This window comes from Cervus elaphus, chromosome 11 (genome assembly GCF_910594005.1).
Source record: "Cervus elaphus chromosome 11, mCerEla1.1, whole genome shotgun sequence".
NCBI lineage: Eukaryota > Metazoa > Chordata > Mammalia > Artiodactyla > Cervidae > Cervus > Cervus elaphus.
Genome location: NC_057825.1, coordinates 34,468,930 through 34,486,847, shown reverse-complemented (window position 1 = coordinate 34,486,847; position 17,918 = coordinate 34,468,930). Strand labels below are relative to the sequence as shown.

At 49.6% G+C, this 17,918-nt stretch overlaps 1 protein-coding gene and 1 long non-coding RNA gene across 5 annotated transcripts in view; one reads left to right on the top strand and one right to left on the bottom strand.

Moving 5' to 3' along the window:
- BABAM2 (BRISC and BRCA1 A complex member 2) overlaps positions 1-17,918 on the bottom strand; it is a 401,843-nt gene that overhangs the window by 2,549 nt on the left and 381,376 nt on the right. For 2 of the 3 annotated variants that reach the window (XM_043917462.1, XM_043917463.1), the window contains exon 12: positions 606-661. The exons of the other annotated variant lie outside the window; for it this stretch is intronic. In XM_043917462.1, the coding sequence (XP_043773397.1) occupies positions 606-661 (56 nt within the window). The remainder of the gene's footprint in view (positions 1-605; positions 662-17,918) is intronic. 3 annotated transcript variants of the gene reach the window in all.
- On the top strand, positions 232-2,259 carry LOC122703290. 2 transcript variants are annotated; one of them, XR_006343432.1, is made up of 4 exons: positions 232-358; positions 465-543; positions 1,502-1,656; positions 2,164-2,259. It is a non-coding gene; the product is annotated as an uncharacterized LOC122703290 (long non-coding RNA). The 2 variants fall into 2 exon arrangements; XR_006343433.1 differs by having other exon boundaries at positions 1,499-1,656.

The window sequence follows — 17,918 nt, the reverse complement described above, 5'->3', positions numbered from 1 at the left end:
CCCCAGCAGAGAACACCTCCCCCCGCCCCTGGAATCTGGGTCTCCAGTCCTCTCCCAAATGGCCTGTCTCACATTTCCAACCAGGACATCATGACCTGAACGTCTATCATTCATCCAAGCCAGTGCATGCCACATGGATGTGTTCATCGCTATTACGCATTTGAAAGTGCATCGGGGCCTGGTACTTCTGTAACAGAACCCTCACTTTCCACTTCTCCCTAAACCTCTGCAGCGAATTCATCCTGCTGCTTCTTTCTCTTCCTCCCTGGTGTCCCCACACCCTGGGCTCCCTGCCTTGTTACCTTTTACAACACTGCTGTTTCTTCCTGGGATGTAAGGCTTCATCTTCCTGTTGCAGGTAAATGAACTCTCTTTGAGCGTGGGTCTGTGTCCCTACCCCAAACAAGACCCTTCATCTGCCCAAACCTGCAGCCATGATTGTCACCATCTGCACTTTTCCTCAGTCTCATTTTGGGATCATGCCCTGCCCTCCACCACTGAGAAGCTAAGAAAGCTGAAGATCCTCTCCCAGAAAACCTGCAGGTGAGTCTCCTCACTGTGATGTCACAGGAGATCAGAAGCACATTACGAGTCAGGGTGCTCACTTAAAGGCAGATGGCAGACATGCTGAAGCCGTGAGAGGCAATGAGGGGATGTCCACCTGTGAGAAGAGAGCAATCGGGGGTGTCATAAGCTCCCTGAGGCCCACGCACGGTCCAGACGCCAGCCTCCACTCCCACTTCCTCCCGTCTGGCCACCTGCTCTTCCTCACACGTGCCATTACCACCCCGGGCCTTTAGTCATGCTCAGGCCAAATGCCCTTGCCCCCATCAAGCCTTCCCTGGTCACCAGAAGGTTCTCTCCCTGAATGCACTCTCTGTGCTTCTTCTGGGCGGCACTGCTAGCCGTGGAAAGGAGGGAGCGAGTCTCCTTCTCGGTGACCCCACAGGCCTGGCCTGTACAGAGTGCCCCGCGAGGACTTCATGGCTGTAACTAAGGTAACTGACAACCACCAGTTTGCGAGAGCAGTTGAAGCAGGTCCCTTGCATGCTTTTTGGGGTGAAAGAGAGCAAGCCCAGAAAGCAGGCAGATGTGACATTTAGATTTTGAGGAAGAAAACTGCAAAAGTGTCGTCCGTTCTCAAACTTCAACCTATGCCGACTGTCAGTGAGAAGGATCAATGCCCTCCACCATCCCTGTTCCAGCCAATCCTCCGCCTTTTCTGAGACGCAGAACCTTGGAGCCCTTGCCTGCAATCGTCCTCATGGGGAGGAGAACTGCGATGAGGCAGGAGCTGCCCCAGACGGAGAGCCAGGCGGACCAGGCAAGAGATGCCCTGAGTTCTGCTTCCCCAGGGCGAGAAGGGACGACAGGCCTGCCCTGACGTGATGCTCTCACAGGACCACATGTGGGAAGGAAGCTTGTTGACAGGCTGCCGCCACGGGTCGTGAGGGCTGTTCATTCCTTCCCGGTGTTTCACGTGCTGCTATTTCCCCAGCAGGATTTGTGTTTGCTGGAGGGGGGCCTGGTGGCCCTTCTTCAGGGGGTCCGGCACCGATGGGCTGCTGCCAACCTCCGCTGCATTTGCCTTCCTGCCCAAAGGACATCTCGGAGTCCGAGCAACGGGTGGGGCGGCGCCCCTGTCTTAGGTCCCAGGTGAGGACACTAAGGGGAGAGGCGGTTGGCCCCACAGTAGATGCCCGATGAGGGAGTGGGACTGACTGCTGCTGAAACGGGGCCCCGGGCTCTCTCCTCATGCCCGGTGTCACATGGGGTGAAACTGATGCAGCGAATCTCCTCAGCTCAGTTTTTTCCTTGGAAAATTCTGGGGGAAGGGGCCACACCAGTGCAAGCTCCTTCGACGGAAAGGTCTTGGCAAGAGGGAGCAAGCTTTACAGCAAGCTCTTTCCTTCTTCAGAAAATTCTGAAGTTTCCTGTTCTGTCCTGGGCTTTCCCTGCCAGGGCAAACTGTGTGACGCCAAGGGGAAGCAGTACGGAGCAGTGCTATTTAAAGGCATGATGCTACCAGCTGCTGTCAGTGAGCACTTCTCAACGCGGAGCCGCACAAAGTCAGCTTGGGGAAGGGGGGAGGAAGGGGAAAATGACAACTGGCTCCCAGCCATTTATAGATTTTTTTTGAAGCACTGTTTTCATTTATTTCAGTTTTTTTATCAGAGAAAGTGGAGAGCTGCTCAGAATATATCACTTGCCAATGGCACTAGCCTACACCTTTAAAAAAACTCTTTGACCCAAAGACAAAGTAAATGGTAAGCTTTAAAAGTGTAAGCGTGTTACAGGGGTGGTGAGGGGAAGGTCTTCTCACGTCCCCCTTCTCTGGTCAAAAGGGCCTGCAGGATAGAGGCCTTGAGTCAGTCAAGCTCCTCATTCTACTCACACTGGAAGGGAAATTATTTTTAGACCAGATTAGAGCTAAATATGCCTGAGGACAACATCAGGTTCTGATCCTTTTCACTGATCTCAGTCCCTTCACTCTGGGTTTTATAAAATCACAACTTAGTCTAATCACAGAGTCTCAGATCAACAGAATAAAACTTAAAGAACTGACTCCAGGCCGAGGTCTGGTAGGTTTTCCATGAATCAGAAGCAGGATTGGCTCCTGGCCTCAGCTCATAGGCACTGCCAGGAGGGCAGAGCAGACAGACCCCGAGGTCAGGAATCAGGGCGCTGGGGAGCTCAGTGGGTCTGCTTTTCTGGGCCTGGGATCCAGGAGTAACTTCCCTTCTGGGCACCAGATCCCTCATCTTCAAGGCAGGGAGCTGTGCTTGATGATCTCCAAGGCCCCGCAGGCTGGAGGCTGTGCAGGATAGGCAGTGTGTGTTCTGGAGCCAGCCACGCCTGGGCTCAAGGCTTGGCCCTGCTCCTTACTGGCTGTCCCACCTGTTCAAGTGACTCACCTCTTCAGCTTTAATTTCTTTGACTATAAGAGGGGAGCCATAACGCCTACCTTAAAGAGTAATCCTCATGAGGATTAAATGAGATGCTCCAAGTAAGCACTTGGCCTGATGCCTGGCATACTACTTGATCAATAGATGTCAACTGTTACCATGGGGACCCAGTTGGGTCTGAGGGGGAAAGACTGAGTCCCTGGGACAGCCAGGGCATGTGTGGCTGCAAAAGAGAAAAAGAGAAAAACCCTGTGTGGATGGAAAGGTCCCAGATCATCCTTTCCTCTGGGCCTTCTTGGATCACTTTTCATAGATCATACGTGCTCGCAGTTGGAGGCACAGAGATGGTTGGTCTCAGGACTTGATAACCAGCCAAAGTTGTCAGGAAACTGTGAACCTCTTGAAATGCAGCCCAGAGCCACTGGAGGTGGACTCATGGTATCTAAGGATGGGCTCTGCAGTGGGAGGCACCTGCGCCCCTGGCTGGCTTTTGCCTGAGTTCTAGGTGTGCTCTTGTGTGCAGCTCTGGTCAAGAGCGTGGTTGGGGGAAGATGGGCTGTGGGCCTGACAGATGTTTCAGATAATCACATGGCTCTGATAACCAGAAGTGGGGGTGTCACAATTGGCCCAGTCCTCAAACAGACCTTTCTCTGTCCAGGACAAGTACTGAAAAGGAGAGACAGCAGGGTGAGCAGAAAGAGCCCTGAGCCACGAGGCAGAAGTCACGGGCTCTAGTTGAGGCCCGGCTCCTCACCTCCAAAAGGCAGATGGATACTTGGTCATCTCTAGGTGCCACCCAGTTATGGTTCTGAGAAATCCACATGACTTTGAGCAAGCCACTTAACCTCTTTGTGTCTTGACTCTTCACTGGTTAAATCAAGGCACCAGCCAAGCCCACGCCTCGAGGCACTGGAAGGACTTGTGCTGGGGGAGGCAGTGCTCGTCATTATCTGGGATGCTTTTTTGCAAACATGGCAGATCTCCGAACACATGTTCCGGGAATCACAGGCAGTGGTGAGAAGGAGGGAGGCTCGTTTCTCTCAGCCATGTCTGCCCTCCCACTGAGCAGAGGTCCAGAGTCAGGGAGCTCAAGCTAAGTTGTCAGAGGTAACAATGCCTGGAAAATCCATCATCTAGGTGCTCCTGGGCAGGGGCTCTGGGGGCACTAAGGAGAGTAGGGACGGGGAAGCCGTGAGAGGAATCCTCAGAGGCCTTGAGATGAAGGCAATTAGGAGCCTTTCTCACCAAAAGGGGTTTTCCCTGCTGGTATTTATAAGCCTTGATTTATTCAATGGACCTTTTCAAAAGGACAAAAATCTGTGAAATCAACATCTAAACATTAGAATCAGTACCACTTTAAGAAAATGAAAACAAAAAACAGAGAATAAAAAGTCCCAAGAGGTTGGAGACTCCGGGGAAAGAGGAAGGAAGCCCAGAAAGCAGATGGAACATTGCGCAGGTGCCGCTCATGATACTGCCGCGTGCGGCAGGAGTCATGGTCCCATTTTGCAGGTGAGAGCCGCTGACCCCAGTGCCACCAGAGCTCGTCTTCCCATGGGAGCCCGACCTGACGGAGTAGCCCCTGGGATCTTGCTGCCTTTAACTTCATTTACTTGGGACCTTTGATTCTGCAGAAGCCTAAACAGCTGCTCTCTTCCGAAACAGGACTCTGAGGTCTCTCTCTGGAATTCCCAAATGCTTTTCTTTGGGCAATCATAAGATGAGCCTTACGATGTTTGCTCGAGTCAGGCCAGTTTGGGGGTGGGTGGGACAGGGTGGGAGAAGCGGTTTGGGGACATGAACCTCACTGTCAGGAAATCAAGGACACACAAATCAAGTCAGAATTCATTTTTGCAAATAGAGGCGAGTTCCTAAACATCTAAGGCTCCTTTCTTTTTTCCAGTTTTCTTCTGCAGCTGTGACTTCAACTGGCACATGTTTTTAATCAGTCATATGCAAGCTGACTGTGGTCTGAAAATCAAAGCGGTCCTGTAAATAGTGTAAGACAAGTCCCACTAATCATCCTTGTGGTCTTGCCTTGTCCTCATTGTCCTGAATGGCCATGGTAAAGACTGACTCATCGGGGGTTACTCTCCCGTGGCAAAGGGGTCATCCTCATAATAGGATCTCCACAAAGAGACCTGGTTCTGCCTCAATGCCCATCACCCCAAGCCCTCCAAAAGCCCCTGTGAAGACGGCCCACCCGACTCTGGGCGCCCTGGTGAGCAAATGCCTGGCACGATGGGAGCTTATTCTGTAGCTGTGCCCTGCCAGGCCAGCCTGGATTGCTGGTGTGGGCTTTAGGAACAAACAAGTGGTTATAACTGGTTCATGTACACAGTCTCCCTTGAGGTGCCAATCCTCGGGCAGGGCTGGTTTGTTTTTAAGGAATCTAAGCTCGCAAAACAAGGAAACTAACCCACGAGCTGCAAAAGGCTTGATATCACACTGAGAACACACTCGCAGCCTCAGGCAGAGGCCCTCGCCCTCAGCTGGAATCAATCTCCCCTCTGCCGGGTTCCATGGCACCCTGACCTCCAACCTCAGGCCCAGTCATGGTCTGCCTTGAGTTTGAGATGTTTAGATTGGTGTCTAGACTCTGTCTTATACAGCTCGGGCTCCTCGCCCATGAGAAAGCTGGCTGTAGTCTCAGTATGTGTTGAATTAAATAAAATGCTGCTTTAGGAGGACAAACAACCAACTGGAATCCATTTCTAGACATCAAAGTATTGGGATGAAATCTGGCTCCTTCTAAATCATAGGGTATTTGTCAATGGGTACTGAAATGATCAAAATTACCTAGTGGTTCTCCCTCCATCTGAGACTCTCCGAGGAGGCCTTCTGGAGCCTAGCCAGTTCCTCTGGGGCTAAAGCAGCATGCAGCCAGCTTCTGCAACTGCAGGGCCAGTCCTTGCCCAGGAGTGGGGGTGAGGGTGGACTGTAGGTGCCTCTGCTCCCTCGGCATCCCCTGGCGCAGGGTCTGAGGAGGAGGCCATGAGACGGCCAGCTGGCAAGATGAGGGGGGTGGGCAGGGAAGTCCTCCTGGGCTCTCCCAGCCACAGGGCTGCTTTCCTCCCCTGGGCTCTAGCTCTGCCCACATCTGTCTATTCACCCTGCCACGTCTGACCAGAAGCTCCTTAACTGCAAGCTCCATTGCACATATTCATCCCTCTCTGCAGCCCAGCTTCGAGTCTAGTGCTGACACACTGCAGCTCAACAAACATTTCTCAAACGATGTAATAAACACGTGGTTTATTTAAAGATGTACTTTAGAATGATAAAATTTTATAACAGAAACCTCAGCGGCTGTATACTCCAACCATTACGGGGAAGGGAAAACTAAGAGCTGGAGAAGTTAATAGTCCCCTCTCACAAAGCTGAGCTCTTCTCTGAAGCCCCTTGAAGGCAGAATTGGGTGATGGTTCATCCTTAGTGCACTGTGGTGCTCACCATCCACAGGCCTCACAGGCAGGAAAGAATGAATGAATGAATGGCTGTCCCAAGGGGCTGCCCTGAGACTCCAGAGCTAGTAGGTAGAATCTGAGCCTGTCCTCCCTATCTCCTTACTCTCAGGCTGATGCTCTTTCTACTGTGAACTGCCTGATGAGACACTGGGAGGAGCAGCCGACAGTGTGGCCACAGAGAAAGGCTGGCCCCCCTCTACCCTGGAGGTGGGGGCGGGTGGGCTGTGATGACCCAGGGCACCTGGCTGCGCTAAGCTTAGGCCAGATAGTGGGCTAAGGAATGTGGTGCCTCCTGAGGCCTGGGACCCCAGAGCGGAGCTACTCTGTGTCCACCCTGTCACCCTATTTGCACCTACATCTGACATATCTCAGGTGGTAGGTGCCATGGCAATGGGCATCTCAAGTTGTCTGCTCACTCTGTCCAGGGTTGTATGGGCAGGAGCCCAGCAGTGGCCCTGCTGATGGCCAGGCAGATGCCTGTGGAGGGTGCTGGGATTGTCCACAGGGCCTGTCGGGAGGAGGGCTACTCATGCAGCTCACCTGTGCTGGACTGCTGAGGGGAAGCCAGCTGCCTGTCTGATGGCAGTGAGTCACCGTCAAGATCACAGACAACCCTCTCCCCCTTAGTCAGCAAGAGGGGAAAAACCAAAGAACTGCCCACAGAGAGGAAGTGCCCAGGGTCCTGGTGGAGCTGACCAGGAGAGTACTGGACCCCTGAAGGACAGAGAACACGTAGGATATCAACTCCTTGGAGCATAAATTATTCTCCTCCTCTCCAGAGAGTCTCTCTGGGGCTAAGTGTTGTTTGCCTGGTTGTAAATTTGGTTTCTCCCACTAGACTCTCAGCATCTAGAGGCCAAAGCTCTGTCTTCCATAGCCTCCCGGGCCCCTGTCTACTGGCTTTTGAATGCACCTCTTGGTCATTGGACAACACTCTGGGTGTTTGCCCTCTTAGGTGGGTGCTCACAGATACATCTTGAAGATCTGGGGGAGGGACAGCAAGGAGGGCTATGGTCCGTCTTCTTTTCAAGCTAATCCCCTGGCCCAGCAGCTAAAATGATATTCCCAGACACCTGGGCTCACAGATAGAAAAGCAGCAATTCCAGAAAGTGAGCTCTGGTGGCTTGATGCTGAGATGTGAGCATGGTTCCTGGGGAATGGGGTTGGCGGTGCCACTCCGGCTGCTCGGGGTGTACGCTGCCTCTACAAGGGCTTGCCACAAAACAAACAATGAAAGCTATTTTTGCCTTTAAAAAAAAAAAGAAAAGTGAAAATCCTCTTTGGATGTCTTTGGGTCACTGAAAACAGGCACTAATGTAGGCCTTTTGTAAAAGCGAAGTGGCATAACGTGAACTTTTCCAAAAGAGGGGGACGCCTATATCTTTATTTTTGCCAATGAGAAGTCTATGATTCAGAGAAGTCAAGTAATTTTCTAAGATCACATCGCTAACAGGTGGCAATGCTGCTCGACTCCAGAGTGCACATACTTTGCACACCGCCAGGATTTCCAGTGGAAAGAGTGCTGGTGGCTAAGCGCAGAGTCGAGGCCTCCACGTCTGCATCTGCTGTGTGACGCTGACTCACGACTCTGTTTCCTCATCCACACAATGAAGGCGTGGGTGAGATGATTTCTAAATTTCTTTGATTTGGTGATCCTCCCCTCCCAAACATCATTTTAGGATCTTTTATTCTCCTTCATTAAAACTCCATAATACTGGAATTGCCAATGGCCCAGTAATGAATGCTGAGGGCTACTTACTGGTAACTCCCATTACACCTATGTCTGTTTCCTCCATCCTGTAAGTCTGTTTGTCCAGAGGTGGTGACTGGTATCCTTAGCTCTCATCTAGGAACTTGCATTGGGTGACTTTCCAGTAGAATTATGACTGTGATAACAAGGGACGGAAGGGAGGAACTGGACCTCTCGCTCACTTGCCCATCTGGTTCCTGGAAGTATCAAGACATCCTATGGAAGAATGAGGCCTAGTCTGAGTGTCTGGAGAAGGAAGGGCACCTGCAATCCCCATAAGGGCACGCAGGAGGCACCAGAAATGTTCTCCAAATAATGAGCCCCAGAAGAGCAAAGGTACCTTTGCTTTAAAGAAGATTTAAAGAAGATTCCTTTAACAGTAACATCTGTGGGCTTCTGAAAACTCCCCAGAGCTGTTCAGAAGTGATGTGTCTGTAAAATGCTATATACAGTGGGAGGGATTATTACCCTGACATAATTAAACATGAGTTGTGATCCTGGCTCTTGCTATGTGATCGTGGATGAGCCACTTCACTTCTCTGTGTCCCAGATGCCTCATCTGGAAAGTGAGGGGATGGCCTCTGCGTTTACTTCCAGGTCTAACATACAGTCATCCCCTGGAACCTGCCACAGGAAGCTGGTTCCAGGACCCTCTCAGATACTAAAATTCAAGGATGCTCAAGTCCCATATATAAAGTGGTATACTAGTTGGCCCTCTGTATCTTTGGATTCTGCAGCCTTGGATTCAACCAACTCTGGTTTCCTATCCTCCACTGGTTGAATATGTGGATATGGAATGTTACAAATGTGGAGATTTGACTGAATTTGCTTATAACTTATGATGGACATATTCCCATATACTTTAAATCACCTGTAGATTACTTAAATGCCTAATACAATGTAAATACTAATATAAATGCTATGTACATAGTTGCTAGTGCTTGGCAAATTCAAACTTTGCTTTTTGAACTTTTTGGAGTTTTTTCCTCCAAATATTTTTGAAATATTTTCTGGATGTGGAACCCACAGATATGAAGGGCCGACTGTACTATTATCCATTATTATTATTATTGCTTTGGTATCAATCCAAGCACTTTAGGCAGAGACAGTTTCTTTAGTGGAAGTAGTAATTTAATAAATGATCTCTCCCTGGGCTTTGCTAAAGGGGTTCCCTCAAGAGACTTAATAAGCACCATCAAAGGCATGACAAGAGGTTTCTATCTATCTCTCTTTTGTCTCCAGATCTGACTTAGGACTCCAAGAATGGAGGCCAGCATTCATCCGTCAGACTAGCAGACAACCAGACATTCACTCACTCATGGTGAGCTCTTGTACTCAACAAGGGCTGTTTCCTACAGGGGGCAAGGGGAAGATCTGAGCAAGGCCTGACCCTCAGGAGACACAGAGGCCTGGACTCCCAGACAGACTGCTGCCTGTTCAGCCTGGGTGGGAGCTGGGTGGTTTCACTTCACAGTCAGGGGCTGAGCCCTCCTCCGCCCACTGTTTCTTCCTGCTATTCCTCCGGAGCAACTAGAGCAAACTTGCTGCCTGGAACTGACTTTCTTTGCTGCTCAGAACTATGCCAGCGTATTATCCAGCAGGCCAGACGTCTGTCTAGCACTTTTAATGACAATAATAATAATTTGCATTTATACAAGGTCTTTCATCGGAGAATCTTAAAGTGTTTCACAAACAATAATTAATTCCCCTTGGCAATTCTGGGAGCCAGCTAAGTAGGAGTCCCTTTGCTTTGCAGGTGAAGGGTACTTTCCTGAACCATGCAACACTTTTTGAGGGCCTCCATATCTACTGAAAACGTAACCACCCTCAAGGTCTGGCATAAGCATCAGGCCCTCCGCAGAGCCTGCAGCACTGAACAGTTATGATGGTCTTCCTTCTCCTGAACTGGAATTTGTCCCCTGGGAACCCCCACCCACGGAGTCTACTTTCGCCTTCTGGAACAAAACAATTCCAACTAAATTGTCTGGGGTTGCTGGCTGCTGTCCCTTGTACACATGTTGTCTACTTCTATAGTCACGCATGGGTGGAGCTTGGTGGCTCAGTGTTACCAAGGTTCAGGGAGGCCTTGTGAACTGAATGGTGGAGGTCAGTCGAGGCCTCCCCCATGTGCTCTGAGTTCCAGGGCCAGGCTGACTTCCTGGGCAGGAATTCCCTGGATTTTGCTGGCTCTGGAGTTGTGTGTGCTAAGTTGTTAAGTCGTCTCTGACTCTATGCAACCCTATGAACTGTAGCCCGCCAGGCTCCTCTGTCCTTGGGATTTCCCAGCAGGAATACTGGAGTGGGTTGTCACACCCTCCTCCAGCTGGAGCCTTGGGTCAGTCCATCTTTAAACGCAGTTCTTTAGATGTTTCCCCCTATGGTGTAGACATGGGAGGCTTCCTGTGTTCATTTCTGGGGGGTGCACCTCACTGACCCAGAAATACCCTAAACTTCTGTTGAATGACTGAATGACAATGAATGAATAATCTTCTTTCCTAAATCGATCATCTTAAATCTAGACAATATCTGGACTGGTTTTTGGAGACCAAGCCAGACAATGATCTCTTTAGTTCTTTTTTCTTTAAAATCCTTTTTCAGAATAAACATTCGGTGCTACACTTGAGAAAAGGATTCATCGACTGCTCAACTGAAAACCCACATGAGGACGACGAGCTCCATGACCCTCCTGCTCTCCCAGGACTTAGAGGCAAGAAAAGCCTCAGCACTGGGAGGTGGGGCAGAGGGGTGAATGGAATCCCTTGCTAAGTTGATTTCAAACAGCTAGATCTTCTGGGGAAACCAACAGCTCCCTGGGGTGACTTCTGGGTCCTTGCTGGTAGCTTTATGCCTGAAAAGACAGCCGCCCTCCCTTGGCGGCCAAGAGTGCATTGTTTGGGTGAGATTTTTCTCACAGTGGCTTGCCATGGAAGGAATTCCGAGCATGCATCGAAGGCCGTTGTTTTCCTAAAACCTGCGCCCTTGTGAACAGAGATTTGGCTTGTGGTGATAGAGCCTCAATTTGCCCTGATTTCACATGATCCCAACTTATACTGGCCTAGAATGTGGTGGGGGTGGTCGTTTTTGGCTTGGACTTGGCCTGGCTCATTGATCTGGGGGAAGCTTGGGAGGAGAAAAGTGGGCTAGAGAGGGGATCTGCTTGTATCCTTCTGCAGCAAGGGAACATCTGGGATCACTGGGAACTGAATTCTAACGTGGGTCAGTCACTTGGTGGCTGTGTGTCTCGGAGACCTCTCTGAGTCTCTGCGTGTTTCTCTCTGATGACCCCAGAGAGAAACTTAAGCAACAGTGCCAGGCACACGGTCAGAACTCACACCCGAGTAGTTTCCTTTCCTCCCACCTTCCCCTCCCATCACCTAGCTGAGGAACTCCCGTTTCACTTGATTTTACCACACATGTGTTGAACAGTTCATGTTTACGGGAGGGCCTGGAATACCTGGGGCACTGCCTGAAAGTGCCTGCTCCTAGTAGGCATTTAATAGTTACTGGAGAAGTAAATGAACTAACTCGACCCTTAGTATTTTACAGTTTATACTGTGCTTTTAAAAATAACCCCATTTTAATCCAAGCAACAGTCATGTGTATGAAATAGATAATTTTGCTCTGCTCCCACTGTGCACATGAAGAGGCAGGCTGGGAGATGGCAGATAACCTACCCAGGGTCAGGTGCGTGGCAAAGGCAGAGTGAGGTTCAGACATGAGCCAGGGCCCTGTGGCAGCACACTGCCAGCTCCAGGGGCCCTCCGTGGCCACAGGCTTGGAGAGGGATGAGCATGGCTCTGGGGAACCCATGTTCCACTAGAAGGGCCCTGCTGAGTGCTGCTCCCCACCCCATCTCTGGTCATAACACCTGCAGCTAAAAGTGTTGGGTATCATCATGCGTCCGGTGACTTGGAAAAGTAAAAATTTTAAATTGGGAACATTTCCTAACTGGGAGGTTTCCTTCTTTTCAACCCTGAGGCTCTGGTCCGAAACTAGGGTACAGGGCTACTCTCCAGTGCCAACTTCATGGGCTCCCATCATCTTCCCCACGGGGTGCAGCAGCACTAATGCCCACACTCCACCCATTTTCCCCTCCATTGTATCTTTCCAGTACACAGAGAGAAGCGCTCTGGTCCACAGGACTCTGTTCCTTAGCACAGCACTCCACACTGGTTAGGGGCTCAGAACAGCAACAAACTACATTCCTTCTTATTCCCAGGAGCCTTTTAAGAACCAAGAAAGGGGACCGGAAGTAGATATTGGGTCTTTGGCTACTCTGGGCTCCCAGGCTTTCTTCCCAATCCTCTGGCCTTGAACTATCTGCTGGGAACTGCTGACAGATGCAAAATGAAAAGGGTAGGTTAGGGATCTTTCAAAATTTGCCCACATGGCTGGCCCAATACAATTTCCAACGTGAGCTGAGAGGTGGAAACCAGATCTCACCGCAAAGTTGTCTCACCCACGAGGAGTGCATAACAGCCTTCTCAAACCACGCCAACAACACGCCCTGCAGAGGAGGGTGGCCTGGTGCAATGTCGTCACTGTGCACCCTGGGCTACATGTAACCCAGAGCCCAGGGGGTGAGGTCAGTTCTTACTGCCGTGAGCTCGTCTGTTCTGGCCCTCTTAGCACATTTCTTTGTGCTGCCAGCGTATTACCTCTGAGATGTAACTGTGGAAAATTGTGTGCATTCCTTGAGCTGAGCCAGTTTTAGGTCAGAAGTTGGCAAAGAAGAGCCAGGCCGTGGGCTCTCCAAAGTAAGCACCTTGACCAGATCGGGGTCCCCGGTGCAGCTGTGGGGGGACCATGTCCCTGTGCTCCCAGATCCGAGGCTCTCGGCCACCCTGCTCCATAGCACTGCTGAGCGAGTGGGTATTAATGGACATGCAGGGGACCAGCCCACGCTGCTGTGGTCTCAAAAACCAAAGTCAAGCAGAGTTGACCTGTTTTTTGGCCAGCAAGCCCCTGTGAGAGGAACCCCCCTACCCCCACCCCACCTAGACTTCAGTGATGCCAGTTGGCAGGAGTGGCTGCTGCATTAGGCAGTGCAGTGTCTGTCCTGCAAAAGAAGTTTGGCCAAGGGAGCAAGTGGAGGCTGAAATCCAGCCCCTGCCCACTTGCTAGTTTACCCAGGGCTATATGCCAAGAGAAAGGGGCAAGGTTTTCTTACTCAAAGCTGTTAGCCAAGCCCGCACCAACCCAAAGGGGCACTTTTTTCTAGTTCGGACAAAAGTTCTTTACAGGCTAAGGTGGCCTGACAGGAGGACCATGCAGCTCTTTGCCTGGGATCCTCTGTTATGCACTGGGAATGTGGGTATGGAATGTATGTCACTGGGATGCAAATTTTGTGTTGGCCTCTTGTTTGAACTGGCACCAAGGAAGAAGATTAAAAAGATTAGTTCTTCCCTAGTCTCTGCATTTTTCAAGGCTTCTTCCTGTTTTTCTAGCCATGGCCACCAACCTACCTTACCACTTTGAGCTCAATGCTCAGAGCTTACCACTCTCAGTGCTCAGACTCAGACAGGCAAACACAAACAGCAGGTGGGGTGGGTCTGGGCAGCCACACAGGTTCTCAAGGCAGTACTGGCTCCCTTTCCTGCCATAGTTATCAAGCAAACAAATCCTCATTTTCTTCCATGTGGGTACAGATGGGTGTCCCACCTTGAACCATGCCACTGGAGGCAATCAGACCTACCCAGCTTTGGTGTCTTTTTACCAAAATTGATGGACACCAAAGATGCCAGACCAATAAACAAATACAGACATACAGCAAAATAAACTAAAGACATAGCAAAATAAGTCCCAACCTTTTGCATTGTAACTACTGCAGGGAAGAGAGAGGTCCCTTCTAGTTAGCCCCTTATTAGTTACTTCAGGAGTTCTTGCTATAAAAGAAAAAAAAAAACTGCTATGAGTTCAAAAGTCATAAAAAGTTGGATTAGACAACCCTAAATGTCAACTAATCCAGGGATCAGCAAGTTTCTCTGTAAAGGGCCAGATAGCAAGTATTTTCAGCTTTGCTGACCATATATCCTGTCTACAATTCAACTCTGCCCTTGGAGTGATAGCTGCCATGAGCAACATGAAGATAAATGGGTGGGGCTATGTTCCAATAAAACTTTATTTATGAAAACAAGCAGTTGGTAAAATTTGCCCTCTGGCTATTGTTTGTCAAGGGCTTCCCAGGTGGCTCAGTGGTAAAGAATCCGCCTGTCAATACAGGAGACTCGGGTTCGATCCCTGGGTCGAGAAGATCCCCTGGAGAAGGAAATGGCAATCCACTCCAGTATTTTTGCCTGGGAAATCCCATGGACAGAGGAGTCTGGCGGGCTATAGTTCATGGGGTCGCAAAAGAAGACGGATATGACTTGGCGACTAAACAACAACAAATTGTTTGCCAATACTTTATCCAGTCCAACCCCTCTATTTGCAGAATAGAAGTGAAGTGGTTCCTTCCCACTCACAGGACCCACCCAAGACCATCTAAGACCAAGACCCCTGGGAGGAGAAGAGACGTTGCTGTCTCAGAGCCATCGATGCGGAAGCCCAAAGTAGCCACTGGGATAACTGGAGATTCTGACTCACACACTCAACTTCAGGAAAGAGGACAAACACAAGTGGAAAATCACAGGTTGAAATCTAATGGGACTGGGAAAGACAACCCACATTTCAAGCTCTGCTTGAGGTTAAAGCAAGCTCTTATGAGGTTAAATCCTCATAAGTTTATGTTGCTAATGTTCACATTCATCACTTAAACTCAGGCACTGTCTTAAAATCTCTTTGGTGAAGGGCTGGGGAATAAAACGGGAAACAAGGACCTGGCAAGCTGCCGGCCCTGGTCTGTGAACAATATGAGAAGAAAACAGAAACTTCATTTTTTCCAGTCAGCAGCCAGTCAAACATCAAACAGTACAGAAATGGTCAGAGAGGACAAACCCTCTCGTCCGGGGCTGAGAACAGGTTGTTTTGGCTGTCAAGCATTTTCAAAACAAGTTTTCTTGGTCTCATGACAGGTTGTGGCAAGAACAAGAAAATAAAGAGTGGAAGATCCCATGATCACCGCTCCAGGCTTCCACGTGGGCTGGCTCTGCCTGCACCGTCAGGTCCGCTTTCAGAGTGTGCAGATAAAGCTGGTCTTAGGGCTAATACCATCTCGCCAGTGACACCACTGAACAGAAGGCATCCTCTAAGAACTCTCTGGCAGCCAGATCATCATTCCAGTCTTGGGGGGACAGGTCAAAGGCACTCTTAAGCCCAGGAGTGCTGTACTGCTCCAACCTACACCCTGCTTTATTTTAATTTTCACCTCCTGTTATGTGGAGAAATTACTCCTCTGAAACCGAGGTTAAAAGCCTTCTGCTTTGAGGTGGATTTTTCCATCTCAACCACAGAACACTTGGTCAGGGTGGGGCAAAGGGATCAGCAAGGAGGCACTGTTGGGGCAGGCCAAGATCAAGCTGGTCTAGAAAGTGCCATGAACTCTCTATCAGTAGTAATCTTGCTCTTAAGGGTGGCAAGAATGAAGCTGAGCATGGCAGTGCTGAAGGACACGCGATTCAGTTGATATCTGGAGATGAGAGTTATCAAGTCATCCAGAGAAAATGTTGCCAAGTCCACCAAACAAGTGTGTGGGAAATTTTCAGACCCCCTGAATTATTACAAAAGAATGCAAGGCAGCAGACCCAGACTGAAGTTCAGACTCCAATTCTGGATAGCTGTGTGACCCTGGGCAAAGCACCTCCCTTCCCTGGGTCTTCTTTATTTCACCTGCAGTAGGGCAGCTGGATCATCCTCCGAGCTCCAGTTCTGCAGTCCCTAGACTTCCCAGAGTAAGGAGCATCCAGTCAGGTATCATCACGCCTGCTCTGGCTGTTTCAAGTTACTCACATCACAGGAGCAGCTACAGTCCCCACTTTTGCAATGTTCCTAGAAGAACCTTTGTGAAGAGGGCTTGCCCTTATTTCACGAGACAAGTTACTAGACCACAAAGGCTGTCTTTATTCTGCCAACTGTCTATGAGAATGTTCACAAGAAAGAGGGCTGGGGAGATGTGAAGGCTGGTACAAGACATCCCACACCCCGCCCCCCACCTCTGCTCCCACCCCAAAGACACACAGCAGGACCTGTCAGCATTTACTGTCTCTACCCAGGAAATGATTTGAAGGCACGGCCAAAGTCTTGCTGAGCCTTTATTACCAGAGGGAGAGGATTAGGAAATGGGTGAGTTCTCCTCCCCAAGTCAGTGGACAGACTGTTCAATTGATTCTTGAGCTGTCCCTTCACAAAGGATGCCCACATCAATTTAAATTTCAAGTACACTTCAAATAACATTTTAGTATAAGTATATCCTAAATATTGCAAAGGATATACTTATACTAAGTTATTTGTTGTTTCTATAGAATTCAAATTTACCCTGGGCAACTTGTATTTTCAATTGCTATAACTGGAGCCCCTAACTTGGAGAGTAAGACTGGGTCTTTCGGCATTGAGGTGGCAAAGGAAAGGTAAAAGGGCCCAAGACAAGGATTCCTTTATAGGAATGGACATGTGTGACCACAGATCTCAGTTTTTACTGCTTTCCTTATTATTTCCAAGGCAAGGAGGATCTATTGTGATCCTATGCCAAGGCAGGTCACCGTATCAGTATGTAATTTGCTGATTTAAGGAAAACCTTATTGCCTACAGAAAAGAGAATCAAGTGTCTTAGCATAGCAGTTAATAACAAGTTATCATTAATTGCACACAATAACCCAGACATTTTACAATCATTTTCCCATTTTATATCCACAGTGACTTCCCTGGTGGTCCAGTGATTGAGCATCCACCTGCCAGAGCAGGGGACACAGATTTAATCCCTGCTTTGGGACGAGTCCACATGCCACAGAGCAACTAAGCCCGCATGCCACAAGTACTGAAGCCTATGTGCTAAGAGCCTGTGCTCTGCAACAAGAGATGCCACCGCAATGAGAAGCCCATGCACCACAAAGAAGAGTAGCCCCCATTCACCACAACTAGGGAAAGCCCACACACAGCAATGAAGACCCCAAAATAAAACAAAAACCAAAAAACATCCACGGCCGCCTGTGAAACAGGACTGTCACCCTCCTGTACAGATGAGAAAACCAATATCCACAGAGGTAACAAAATGCTCAATAGAAAGTGGCAGAATCAGGAATTGAATCCTGGTTGGGTCAGCCCAGAGCACATATTCTCTCCACCTTGCAGAACTCTGCTATCTGCCTCTCTTCTTTCTTTTTTTCCTGCCTCAGCTACTGCAGCCCTCCTCAAAGCAGACTGGCCTACCGGGAACCCCTGTGCTCCCCGGCCTCTGAGCATCTGGCAGAAGCATCCTCCCTCCATCTCTGCACATCAGTTCCTGTCCAACCTCTGACCTCCAGTGCCAGCCACTTCAATCTCAGGAGACAGATACCATCTCCTTCCTCTGGACTCCCAACTGTGTTTCACCTGCACATTGCACAGGCTGCTGCCTGATAAGTCATTTATGTAGAACTTTCATCTCAGAAAGTTCGTCCAGTGAAGGCAGACTGCATCCCAAGCATCACTTAACATAGTGCCTGACACCTACTTTGAATTCAATAAATGTTTGCTGAATGAATAAACAAATGGGAAGAGGGCTGGTGATCTGGACAGAACCTAACCTAAATGTCTGCCACTACAGATCCATACTATGGCTCACCAAACCTGAGCGAGCATCGAAGCTCTGTAGTTCCAAACAGACAGCTGACCTCAGCTGTCTGGCAATTTGAGGATACCTCGGGCGATCAGTTTGTGGAAGAG